At 47.3% G+C, this 11,348-nt stretch overlaps 2 protein-coding genes across 2 annotated transcripts; one reads left to right on the forward strand and one right to left on the reverse strand.

The window, feature by feature from the left end:
- Nucleotides 1-209: 209 nt before the first annotated feature.
- LOC147976016 (uncharacterized) lies at nucleotides 210-2,274 on the reverse strand. The gene is made up of 4 exons (XM_087520685.1): nucleotides 1,749-2,274; nucleotides 1,242-1,522; nucleotides 1,112-1,178; nucleotides 210-778 (listed from the first exon to the last, which is right to left on the reverse strand). The coding sequence occupies exons 1-4, from the start codon at nucleotides 2,272-2,274 to the stop codon at nucleotides 210-212; spliced, it is 1,443 nt and encodes a 480-aa protein (XP_087376811.1).
- A 2,797-nt stretch (nucleotides 2,275-5,071) lies between these two features.
- On the forward strand, nucleotides 5,072-10,203 carry LOC125551865 (SNF1-related protein kinase regulatory subunit beta-1). The gene is made up of 4 exons (XM_048715240.2): nucleotides 5,072-5,459; nucleotides 8,391-8,572; nucleotides 8,968-9,130; nucleotides 9,743-10,203. Exons 1-4 carry the CDS (start codon nucleotides 5,220-5,222, stop codon nucleotides 10,055-10,057), a joined length of 900 nt encoding a protein of 299 aa, XP_048571197.1. The 5' UTR covers nucleotides 5,072-5,219; the 3' UTR covers nucleotides 10,058-10,203.
- The last annotated feature ends 1,145 nt before the right edge of the window (nucleotides 10,204-11,348 follow it).

Consider the following 11,348-nt stretch of genomic DNA (forward strand, 5'->3'; position numbering starts at 1 on the left):
ACGGAAAGTATATGACCCACCACTCGGGCAAGTTGCATTAAGTATTGATCCATCTTTGAAGTACCTGGACTTGAGAACCCAAGCACAGAGGGAGGAAGGGACTTGCAAAATCCTCCAAGCTTGCTTTGCAAGCAACGCTTGATTGAAAGCCTCCATGTCCCGGAAGCCCATTCCACCATCTTGTTTGCTCATGCACATTTTCTTCCAGGCTATCCAATGCACCTTTTTTCACCATTTGCTTCACCCCACCAAAAGTTTGAAGAGATAGATGTCAGGTTCCCGCACAATTTCTTAGTGAGTTGGAAGCAGCTCATGGTGAACGTAGGGACAGATTGGAGCACCGACTTGACCAGCACCTCACGAGCCTTCTTGGACATACCCTGCCCTTTGTACCCAGTAACCTTTCCCTTAGCACTTTCCCGGACATATTTAAAAGTCCCTTCTTTGGACCTTCCAACCACAATTGGTAAACCCAAGTATTTTTCACTCAAAGCCTCTGATTGGATCCCAATAATCTCCTTGAGATGCTCCTTATTCTCTTCTGTACTTCCCTTGCCAAAGAAGATGGATGACTTTTGCATATTTACCTTCTGTCTAGAGGCTACTTCATAATTATGCAAGATGGTTTTGAGAGCCTCCAGGTTACTTTCGGAACCCTCGAGAAACACAATGCTATTATCAGCGAAAAGCAGGTGAGTTACCGTGGGGCCAGTGCTCCCAAACGATACCCCCTTAATGTCACCAATCTGTTGTGCATTTTTTAGCAACGCTGAGAAACCTTCCACGCAGAACAAAAACAAATATGGTGACAGTGGATCGCCTTGTCGGAGTCCCCTCAAGGGCAGAAAAGTGCGTGAGATTCCCCCATTAAGCTTCACTGAGAACCTTGTTGAAGTCACATATTGCATAATCATTCGTACCCACGCAGCAGCAAAGCCAAACCTTTCCATCATTCTCTCCAAAAAAGACCATTCCACCCTATCGTACGCCTTCATCATATCCAACTTGATCACGCAGAGTGGCTTCTTCCTACTCCTCTTCCTGATAGCATGCACACACTCATACGCCACCAATATATTGTCCATGATGAGTCGTCCCGGTACAAACGCACTTTGCTCCTCCGAGATCAGCACGGGGAGGATAACTTTTAATCTGTTTGCGAGCACCTTCGTAGCTATCTTATACAACACATTACACAGGCTAATCGGTCGGAATTGTGACATTAACTCCGGTGAGTTTACCTTAGGGATCATCACAATCACCGTATCATTGAAGCTGTCGGGCGCCGCAACACCATATAAAAAGTTCTTCACTGCCACGCAAACATCGCTCTTCGCCAACGACCAGTGTCGTTGATAGAACAACGCCGGGAAACCATCTGGCCCCGGTGCTTTTGTTGGACCCATCTGGAATAGAGCGGTCTCTATTTCCTCATCTGATATACCCACCGTGCATTCATCTCCTCCGAGACCATCGGGTCGATATGTTGCAACAGTAGCTCGCCGCTTCCGATCCCTCTGTGCTGAAGAGGTTAGCATAAAAGCTTGCAGCCACCTCACGCATCCCATCATCCGTCACACATCTGGTCCCATCATCCCTCATTAGCGCCTTGACCGTATTCTTTCTCCTTCTATGAGAAGCTCTATTTTGGAAATACTTTGTATTTTGATCTCCCCATTGTAGCCAATCAATTCTGGAACGTTGCCGGTAATATATTTCCTCTTTTTCATACAGGTCATGAAGCTGACTTTCAATATCTTTAATCTCCTGAAAATACCCGGTCTGCAGCGACCTTTCCTTGGCATCCTTCAGTTGCAACTTAAGCTTTGAAATCTGTCTACGTAATGAGCCAAACACCTCCCTGCTCCATTTCTGCATGGCCTTGGTCATCGCGCCCAGTTTGGTGCTCATGTCCGCTGTCTCCCCAAACTGCTGATTGGTTTCCTCCCATGCACGTGAAATCATCTCATCATAACCCTCATGACGTGTCCATGCTTCCTCAAAGCGAAAACCCCTCGGGTCCTTGCTCCTAGCTGTGTGCAGTGACACTGCTGCTCTAATCACAAGTGCCGCATGGTCTGACTCTTCTGTTAAAACATGTTCCACCATAGTCTCCGGGAATGCTTGAAGAAACTCATCATCGCATGTGGCTCGATCAAGACGAACTTGTATATTTCCTTCAGCATCTTGCCTATTATCCCATGTGAACGGGTACCCGGTAAACCCCAAATCCGCCAAGCCGCAGTCAGCCAGGCATTCTCTGAACCCCTCCATTTGGTTAAAACACCTTAAGTTTCCACCTCACTGCTCTGTTTGGAAAAGAATCTCATTAAAATCCCCCGCACAAAGCCAAGGTAAATTGTCTTGTCTCCTCAGATAACGTAAAGCTTCCCATGTTTTATTCTGGTGCTCCGTACGAGGTTCCCCATAGATTCCAGTGAACCTAAAGGTTCTACCCTCATGTGACATCTCCGCATCAATATAGTATTGGCACTACGGTCGGATTTTAACCTGGATAGTGTCTCTCCACCATAAAGCTAAGCCACCACTTTTGCCCATGCAGTCCACAGCTATACCATTCCTAAACCCCAAACTCCATCTGACTTTTCCATAGCTCTCGCCTTCTTTTTTGTCTCGCTCAAAAAAACCACCGCTGGGTTGTAAGACCGTATCAGGTCTCTAAGCTCGCCCACCGTCGGGTCCAACCCCAGTCCCCGACAGTTCCAGGCCAAGAAATTCATTGGTCCCGGCGGCCCCGGAACTCGGGGTCCGCCGATGTAGCTCCATGATCACCGATATGCTCAAAGACCGACGACACTTTCTATCGTTTATCACCAGAGAACATAGCTGCTCCTTCCCTCCTGGCCCCTTCCCCTTTTGCTACCCATATCTGTTTTGATGAACGTTTTTTCTCTTTTGGCACATACTGTTGGTAGCTCTCCCGCTGTCGGGCAGTACCATCATCCCTCCTTGGTTTACGAACATAATACCCCGGCCGCCTCTGCTGCCCCATACTTGGTCTCTCTCCCTGAACTTGCTGCCTCCCACTGAACTCTTGATGCTTCTTCGGAGAGATGATTCCCTCTCTGACCCTTTGGTGCAGCTCATTGTGTAGATTCCTTTCTCTCCTTTCCTCTAAGTCATCCCGTAGATCCTTTTCCTTCTCGGCCCTTGCACCAGTGTGCGATTTTTGTGGGCTGATCACTTCATCGTGCTCCTTCCCTTTGTTTTGCACCCCACCAGTGTGGGAGTCAGCTGAGGGTGTGTACTCCCTATAGAGGGGTTGACGCGTTGGAAGATCTCTGACAAAGCCCTGTCCTTTCAAGACATTTTCTCCTCCACTTGACCTTGAACTTTCCTTACTAAAACCCATGCTTGAGCTTCCCCTCCATTGCTTTTTTTCATGGGCACCCGACGAGGACCTACCTGGTGAGGCACGGAGCCACTCTCCCCAGTGGGACAGCAGGTCAACTGGTGGTTCACATAGTCCATCTACATGCACAAGCCTTCCACAATCAAAACAAAAATGAGGAACCTTCTCATAAGCAAAATCAAACAACGTTTTCTCTTCATCATCCGGTTTCTTCTTCAGGTAGAAGCCGCGAACCAACGGATCCTGCACTGCAATTTTGGTCCTCACCCTGAGCTCCGTTCCTCTAGTCAGCCCATCTTCCCCAACATCCACTTTAACTACTTTACCCAGCCAATTTCCTAGAGCCTCTCCAAACTCCTTGGTTCTTTTGTCCAAAGGTAGATCACCTACCCTTACCCAGACGTCAATTGTGTTGAAAATCATCTCAGACGGCCTGGTCACACCATCATAGTCCTTCAGCACCACTACGTTGAAGTCGAACTGCCATGGGCCATTATTCAGGGCATGCTTCCAGTCACCCTCACTTCCAAACTTGATCATGAAGATATTGCCGCCCAAATCCTTAAACTGGGCTTCTCGATGGAGTCCCCATGCCCTCTGCATCGCTCTTTCAAAAGCATATCTGTTCAAGGGACGCGGCGAAAACAATTTCCCCACGACCGCCCACTTCACGTCCTGCTTCTTCCTTGGCCCCGGCTCGTCGAACACGAAACCAGCCGCCTCCTTTTCAGTCAGCGCTAGTCCTCCCATCTTCGCTGACAGGGTCGCGGCCTCCTCCGACACCTTGCCATCAGCCGGGGATCCCGGAGATCCCCTCTTCGCGGATGCGTTCTGCCCTGTCGCCGGCGCCACATCCTTTTTCGTCGGAGTCGCCGCCTGTGAGGGAACACCCCCTCCCTTGCTCGATGCCGACGCCATTGCCTCGCCTTCGAGAAGGAAAACCCGCGCCGTAGCCAGCCGAGATCACAGCGCCGTCGCCGCGATCCCGCTGCCCGGAGATGACCACCACCCTACGTTCAAACCCTAACCCTAGGCGCCGCCTCCCGATCGCCTAGCGATCGCCTCTCGGTCGCCCCTTAGAGAGAGAAACGTGGTGGACCCGCTTTCATTTCCCGTCAACTTCGTACGTAGTCTCGACGAAAATCTTAATCCAAGCTCTTAGATGAGGCGCAGCCTACATAAAATGAACGACGACAGTGTTGCCAAATTTCCTGCAGTGGCACGACAAACACTGGAATATGGGTGATACTCGCGACGGCAACCGCCACAAGGCCAATCCTTCACCTACCATGTTCCTCAACACGAATCCATCCCTTTCACGATTCTCATTCTTCAACGCAAAGGATTCGCGAGACAACACGCCAATGAGATCGCAGCGACGGATGCCGGATTTCGGGTCCCCGGAGCCGGCGCCCGACCCAGCAGGTTCAGGCTCCTCTCTCTCCCTCACCCAACGTCCGTCCGAACGTGCGCACCGTGACCAGGGCTGGGCCCCGCTCCACGTCACGTACATATCACCAAACACGGACCTCCGTGCGCTACACCCTCCTGCACCGACCGGCGGGCGGGCCACGTGGGGCCGACGCGACGGTGACGGTGCAACCCACGAGCGCCGGGTGCACGGGTGCCGCCACGCTTCCCGGGCAAGGGGCAGGCAGCGGCACGCGCTTAATTACGCGACCAAACGGGCGCAGCCATCCCTCTCCCTTTCCTTCCCCTCTCTCTCTCGCTCGTCTTCCTTGCCCCCTCGCGCAACAGCAGCGCCACAACGCAGTGAGTGGCACTTCCGTGATTTCGCCGCCGCGGGGGCGGGGGGAGGAGGAGGAGGAGGAGGAGGAGGGAGGCCATGGGCAACGCCAGCGGCAGGGAGGAGGACGCCGCCGCGCCCGGGGAGGCCGACGCCGCCGACGTCGACGTTGAGGACGGAGGCGACGACTCCTCGGCCCGCGGCTTCCCTCCCTACGGCGGAGGCGCCAACCACGTGCGCCGTGCGTGCTCGGTGGGCGTCGTGGGGGCCAGCGGCGGGCCCGGATCGCCGCCCGGGAGCCCCGGCCGCTCCCTCTCGCCGCGGATGTTCGTGCCCCAGGTCAGATCACCAGATCCCGCACCCTCTTCTCCATTTCCATGCTCGCTCTACTGCTACACAGTTTGGTTCGGTTCGGATGCCTAGTTTCCCCCTGCTGGTGCTTGTATGTGATCTCCAGATGTGGAGGTTCCACTGATTTCGTTGGTTGGTTGGTTGGTTGGTTGGCCTAGGGTCCCAAGGTGAGGAGTGGTCGCGATCTGGAAATGGCTCGGTATCCTCCAAATTCACTTTTAGCTAATGCTGCCCTTGCTGTGGATAAACTGTTTGATCCCTGCGCGAGAATAGAGCAAAGGAGCGCAAGCCTACTTGCTGCTACTTCATCTTAGTATTACTGATTGTAATGACAATGCAGGAAGACACCAGTTGTGTTTATCTTGCCTAGTTTCACTTTGGCAGTCGCTTGTGCGAGCTTGATTGTTTTCTCCTAAGCAGCAAACCGTTTCAGAATAAGCTAGTATGCTACTTGGACAGTAAATAGGGTGGTTCTTTTATGTGCAAACTGTTGAATGGTCGTTTGATTGTACAGACTTTTTATGGGTTTTGCTGTTCTGATTAAAACTTAACATGAAGCAGATTGGTTAGTTCTAGAATTTTCGTTTGCCCCTTGCCCAATAGTTACTTTAGGTACTGTAATGGTGATGTGTAAGTTAGTCATGAGAATGATGTCTCCGTTTGGGCTGTCCAAGGAATTTATAGGCTTTCTGTTAGGGCTCTGGTTCATATCGACACTGATACTGGTTTTCAGACCATGAATTTAGATGCTTTTCAAAATGAAATTAATACTTGATATACAGTCAGTTGTGCTTCAAGTCGTGCCTAAGCATTCAAAGGAAAAATACAGGATTGATTTGTTCAATTAGAGCCGGCGACCTGATGTATATATTTTTCTATTATTATGGCTGAAGATTGGATTGGTATGTCAGTCACCTTCTCATTTTTTTTCTCAGTGTCATACTGTCTATTACTTCTGAACCAACCCTTCTGCTACAATCCTGGGATTATGCTATCACTGTCTGCAGAATGTAGATCTCTTCTGGTGCATTGACATCAAGTATTCTATATGATGTAACAATGCGTGAGGATTTTTTCCATTCTCTTGGGTAATGGCCATAAGGATTGATTAAACTGAAAATAATTGAAGCAACTAAATATATGCAATTAGTAGTTGCCACAGCCTCTGCTCAATTTATCAGTTTTCCCGTTGATGTCACTAGTAAAGCGGACACATCCAAATCCATGAAACGAGTGTATCGAGGCTTACAGCATGACTATCCTGCTTAGCTTCAGAATGGCACAATATGATGATGTTATCATTTTTCTGTTTTCAGTGTATTTGCATGTTAATACCCTTTTGCCCTTTCTTACCTTGAACATGCACCCAAATCATTTTTCCCTTTACTTGGTAGAACCATATGAATCACAGTAGGTGCACAGATGGAAATGAGAAAATTCTGTTGCATCTAGACGAACTGCAAGCATTATAAGCATAGGGATAAAACATGACAGGGAATATTTTATTCTAGTGAAATATGCAGAGCGTCAAATATTTATGTATTCATTTATTGCTATAAAACAAGGTTAGATACAACATATGCATTAAGACTAAGTGTGTTCTCTCCTAGATACAACCTTAGACACACCAAAACAATGGATGTTTTATGCATTAAGACTAAGTGTGGATCTCTTAGGTTGTTGCCAATACATAGTTTCTATAGCAGTTCGGGACTAAGGAGTCCAATCGTATTAGAAAAGGTCCAGAGGCAAAATAGACGATATATAAGGAGTCAGGCAAGAACAATCAATCTACCCTCAAGTTATTCTCTCATTTAAACCTATGTCTACCCAGTCCGTCACAGCCATGCTCGTCTGGCTACAGCACAGTAGTTACCCCGTGGTGAATCAAGGTTCGCAACAATAGCTATATCTAGGAGAGAGAACGCGTAGATATTGGAATAGCTTTGCTAGTTTTGGTGAATCAAGGTCTAGTCTTCATGCTGTGGGTGAATCAAGGTTCGCAACAATAGCTATCCCAACCTTGGAATAGCTTTGCTAGTTTTGGTGAATCAAGGTCTAGTCTTCAAAGTGCATAACTAAGAAAAGTTGTAGACATGTGGTGAATCAAGGTTCGCAACAATAGCTATATTAGGTTTTGGTAGTCATGCTGTGACTGATCTAAAAGATCTGTTCTTCATGGTTAACAATACGGATTACTGCGACTACTGACTACAACTTTTCTTAGTTATGCACTTTGAAGTATAGGGCAGATACAGATATTGGGCAATTTATATTGTCCGGGGCTGTGATATAAAAGATCCAGTCTTAATGGTTTACAATATGATTTCTGAGACTATTGACTAAAATCTTTCTTAGTTTTGCACTTTGAAATGATAGAAGGCCAGAGACTAGATATTAGATCATGGTTTGCTAGATCAATACATCGTAGTAGTGTTATATTAACACAAATGCAAGTACTTAGTTGATTCTGATACTACTAGATCTTGTAAGTGTTGATGTCTTTATTGCGCATAGGCTAACTATTGATGTCTTTATTGTGTATATGTGTATTCTGAGCCATTTGGTAAGAAAACCAAGCATTTCTGATGTAAGGTATTTCTTTCAGTTGCCAGTAACTACTTAACTAGTATATAAAGCATATCAATAGTCTCAAAACTTAATGGTAATCAGTATTATTTTATCCTGGGATTTGCTAAATGACTAAGATGGGTTTTGTTATCTGTCATTTATAATCTCTACTTATCTGTGTTACCCTACTCCAAACGTTTTCATCTATCTTTTTTTAGGATAAAATATTTTCATCTATCTAATATAAATGTTTGCATCCTTTTGTGTCATATGTTTGTTCAGAGAGGATTAGTATCTTTAATGTGTGAAGCAAGAACATTCTTTGTATTGATTACTACAATTTTGCAGACACCTGTACCTCCATTGCAAAGACCTGCTGATGTAACTCCAGTGTTCAATGAAATACTGATGAATGAACAAGAAGAAGAATTTGATGGCCCTCCTCAAAAGGAAATACCTGCTTTGATTGTTTGGACTCTCGGAGGAAAGAATGTATCTGTTGAAGGATCCTGGGATAACTGGAAATCAAGGTAACTGATTAACGCAAAACCGGAACTACTGCACATATGATGAACAGATATACATTTTTTTACGATCTGTTAATCACGGACTGCGCTTTGGTGCCTTAAGGCACCTGCCTTGGTGCCTTAAGGCACCTGCCTTGGTGCCTATGACATGTGAGCCCAACAGGTGGCTGGCCCACATGTCAGGGACCCAAAGGCAGGTGCCTTTACGGTGCTGAAGCAGCGTCCGTTAATTACACTATATCCTTGATTACGGACCCACTGGCCATTCGTTGGTTTGACTGATAATAATAAAATTTATGGAAATACACCGTGTATGTGTTCAATGCAAGACCTCATCAGTAAAACTGTAACTCTGGAATGCAGGAATTTTTATTCTGATGTTCATACGTGCATCGCAGGAAACCAATGCAGAAATCTGGAAAAGATCATTCTCTTCTGTTGATCCTTCCTTCTGGAGTTTATCGTTATAGATTTGTTGTAGATGGAGAGAGAAGATGTTTTCCTGACCTTCCATGTGAAACTGACGCCATGGGCAATGCTGTTAACCTTCTTGATGTTCATGTGAGTTTTCTTCTTCAAGGATGAAACCTTTTTTTTCCCTCCTTGACCAACATGCTTGCGAAGAAACAAATTGATCAGATGCAAATATATTTTATGCAACTTATCGTGACTCGCACTTGGTTTTAGCTTGACTCAAGTTATGCATCCTATGCTCTTAGATCAGGTTATAAATAAATGTGAAGGCACTAGAGAGGCTGTTCGCTCCATGATTAAACCGACAAGAGTTTGTACAGTTGTCTGGAAGGACCTGTTCTGTATTAATTGCACTGATTCTTATATTTAATAGGTGTTGATTATTGCCTTAAGTTCGATGCTGGTTAAATATCTGTTTATGGATATGGAGTACTTGAATTCAAGAATTGAAATTATTGCATTGGCTGCTACTCCGTATTTTTCTTGGCGATTAATTACGTACTATTGGTAATAAACAATATGAGACTTATAAGGAACTTAGATGTCAACTTGGGATTAGCAAAACTAATAATGACATTTGGAGCAGTTATGGGATTAAAGAAAGCAATATAGCTACATTCAGCCAATTGTAAATATTCATGTTGAAATTGCCCCTTCCATTGTCCTCTTAAATTTTGGAATTTCTTTTCATGCGTGCAGGATTTTGTTCCTGAAAGTGTTGAAAGTGTATCAGAATTTGAGGCTCCTCCATCTCCAGAATCTAGCTACAGTTTCCTGGCACCCGAGGAAAAGGACTTTGCGAAGGAGCCACCTGCTCTTCCGTCTCAGCTTCACCTCGGCGTTCTTAACTCACAGAACTCAGAGGAAATATGTGCACGGCCCCAGCACATCGTCCTCAACCACCTTTTCATCGAGAAGGGTTGGGGTGCCCATCCGCTGGTGGCTCTTGGTGTAACCCACAGATTTGAGTCCAAATATGTAACGGTCGTCTTGTACAAGCCCATAGAACGATAGCATAGCAACCGCATGAAAGTTGAAGCTAATGCTTGACAACTCACCGCGAAAGCAGCAACGAACAGCAACATCGTGGCTTCTCCCCCTGTAAAAGCACTTCAGGTACAGGAATATTTTCGATAACTCGCAGGAGCTTCTAGTCGTGATATTGCTCCCCTTCTGTATGCCTCGTGGCGGATGGCCTTATCGTCGTGAGTTCATACATATACTTGTGTCGTTGTTGTTTCCAACCCCTCGGGAATGATACGTGTAGAATTGTCACCGAAAAGTGAGAAGTGAGAACAGTGGGAATCACCTGAAACGCTAGGCTTCAGAGGTAGATGTTGTGGTCCTTATTCTTGATTGTGTTTTCGTGGTGATGATGGTGTTGTGTAATAATACAAAGCTACCAGTTACGGATTTGGATCTGTCAACCTTGTGCTCTCAGGCTGCATGCTGCCATTGTTTCTGCGTTGCCACTGTTTTATGCACTGGTTTGCTTTGCTTGTTCAGATGTTGCGGAGAACATGAACCTTGTACACAGCAGTGGACAGATCGAAGTTTTACAAGTGTCATTCTGCTGTCGCTGCTGCAGAAGCGTGGCAGGCTGTTCAAATCACCTGGAAATTCTAGAAGGCATTCGTGTTGATAGCGTCGGGGCTGGGAACAGTTGGCGCCACAAAGAGCAGAAGGATTATGTGCGGGTAAAGAAGTGCGAAATCTTTCCTCGTATCACCTCCATTGCGACTGAACCAGGGTGAGAAAGTGACGGGACATCCACGTTGGGTGGGTAGTAGTGGCACAGCATCGCTCGCTCCAGTAAAAAAAAGTAACTAGATGGGGGGCAGGCAGCACCCAGTCGACTGGAACGGATCATTCTGGCTTTGCAGCGTCGCCGCAGTGGCTGGCTGCACGCCTATCAATGATGCATGTCTGCCTCCCCTTCCCGCCTGCGAGCCTCCTCCAGTACACATGACACAATCACACAACGCGACCTCTGTCTCCGTCCTCTCCATCTCTTTCACCATGATTCGGTTCGGCCGCTGTGGCGCCAGTTGAATGGACGCGCTCGGTCGGCCGCGTCCTTCGGCTCCTCGCTCTCACTGTCACCGTCGATCGATCGGGCTCTGCTCCCTGCGCGCGTGTGTTGTGTGTACCGGTGTCGCCCCGCCTCCGCGGGGACGTCCTCTCCTCGGCGTGCAGTGCACACAGCCAAGTGACCAGGCATGCATGAGTCCCGCGTGCTCAGACGCCAGAGGTCCCGCCCCCGTCGTGCTCGTATCCTGCTCCCTGACCGAGAATCTCGGCGCAG

Source organism: Triticum urartu, chromosome 4A (genome assembly GCF_056163025.1).
Source record: "Triticum urartu cultivar PI428250 chromosome 4A, HENAU_Tu73, whole genome shotgun sequence".
NCBI lineage: Eukaryota > Viridiplantae > Streptophyta > Magnoliopsida > Poales > Poaceae > Triticum > Triticum urartu.

Bases quoted from the DNA above. Each gene is read 5' to 3' on its own strand.
- LOC147976016 (XM_087520685.1), bottom strand. From the start codon at position 2,274: ATGGAGGGGTTCAGAGAATGCCTGGCTGACTGCGGCTTGGCGGATTTG. The intron at 1,179-1,241 runs GTAAACTCACCG...GTGTTGTATAAG, and splicing joins TGATTGTGATGATCCCTAAG to ATAGCTACGAAGGTGCTCGC. The intron at 779-1,111 runs GTGCGTTTGTAC...TCTGCGTGGAAG, and splicing joins GCTGATCTCGGAGGAGCAAA to GTTTCTCAGCGTTGCTAAAA.
- LOC125551865 (XM_048715240.2), top strand. From the start codon at position 5,220: ATGGGCAACGCCAGCGGCAGGGAGGAGGACGCCGCCGCGCCCGGGGAG. The intron at 5,460-8,390 runs GTCAGATCACCA...ACAATTTTGCAG, and splicing joins CGCGGATGTTCGTGCCCCAG to ACACCTGTACCTCCATTGCA. The intron at 8,573-8,967 runs GTAACTGATTAA...CGTGCATCGCAG, and splicing joins TGGGATAACTGGAAATCAAG to GAAACCAATGCAGAAATCTG.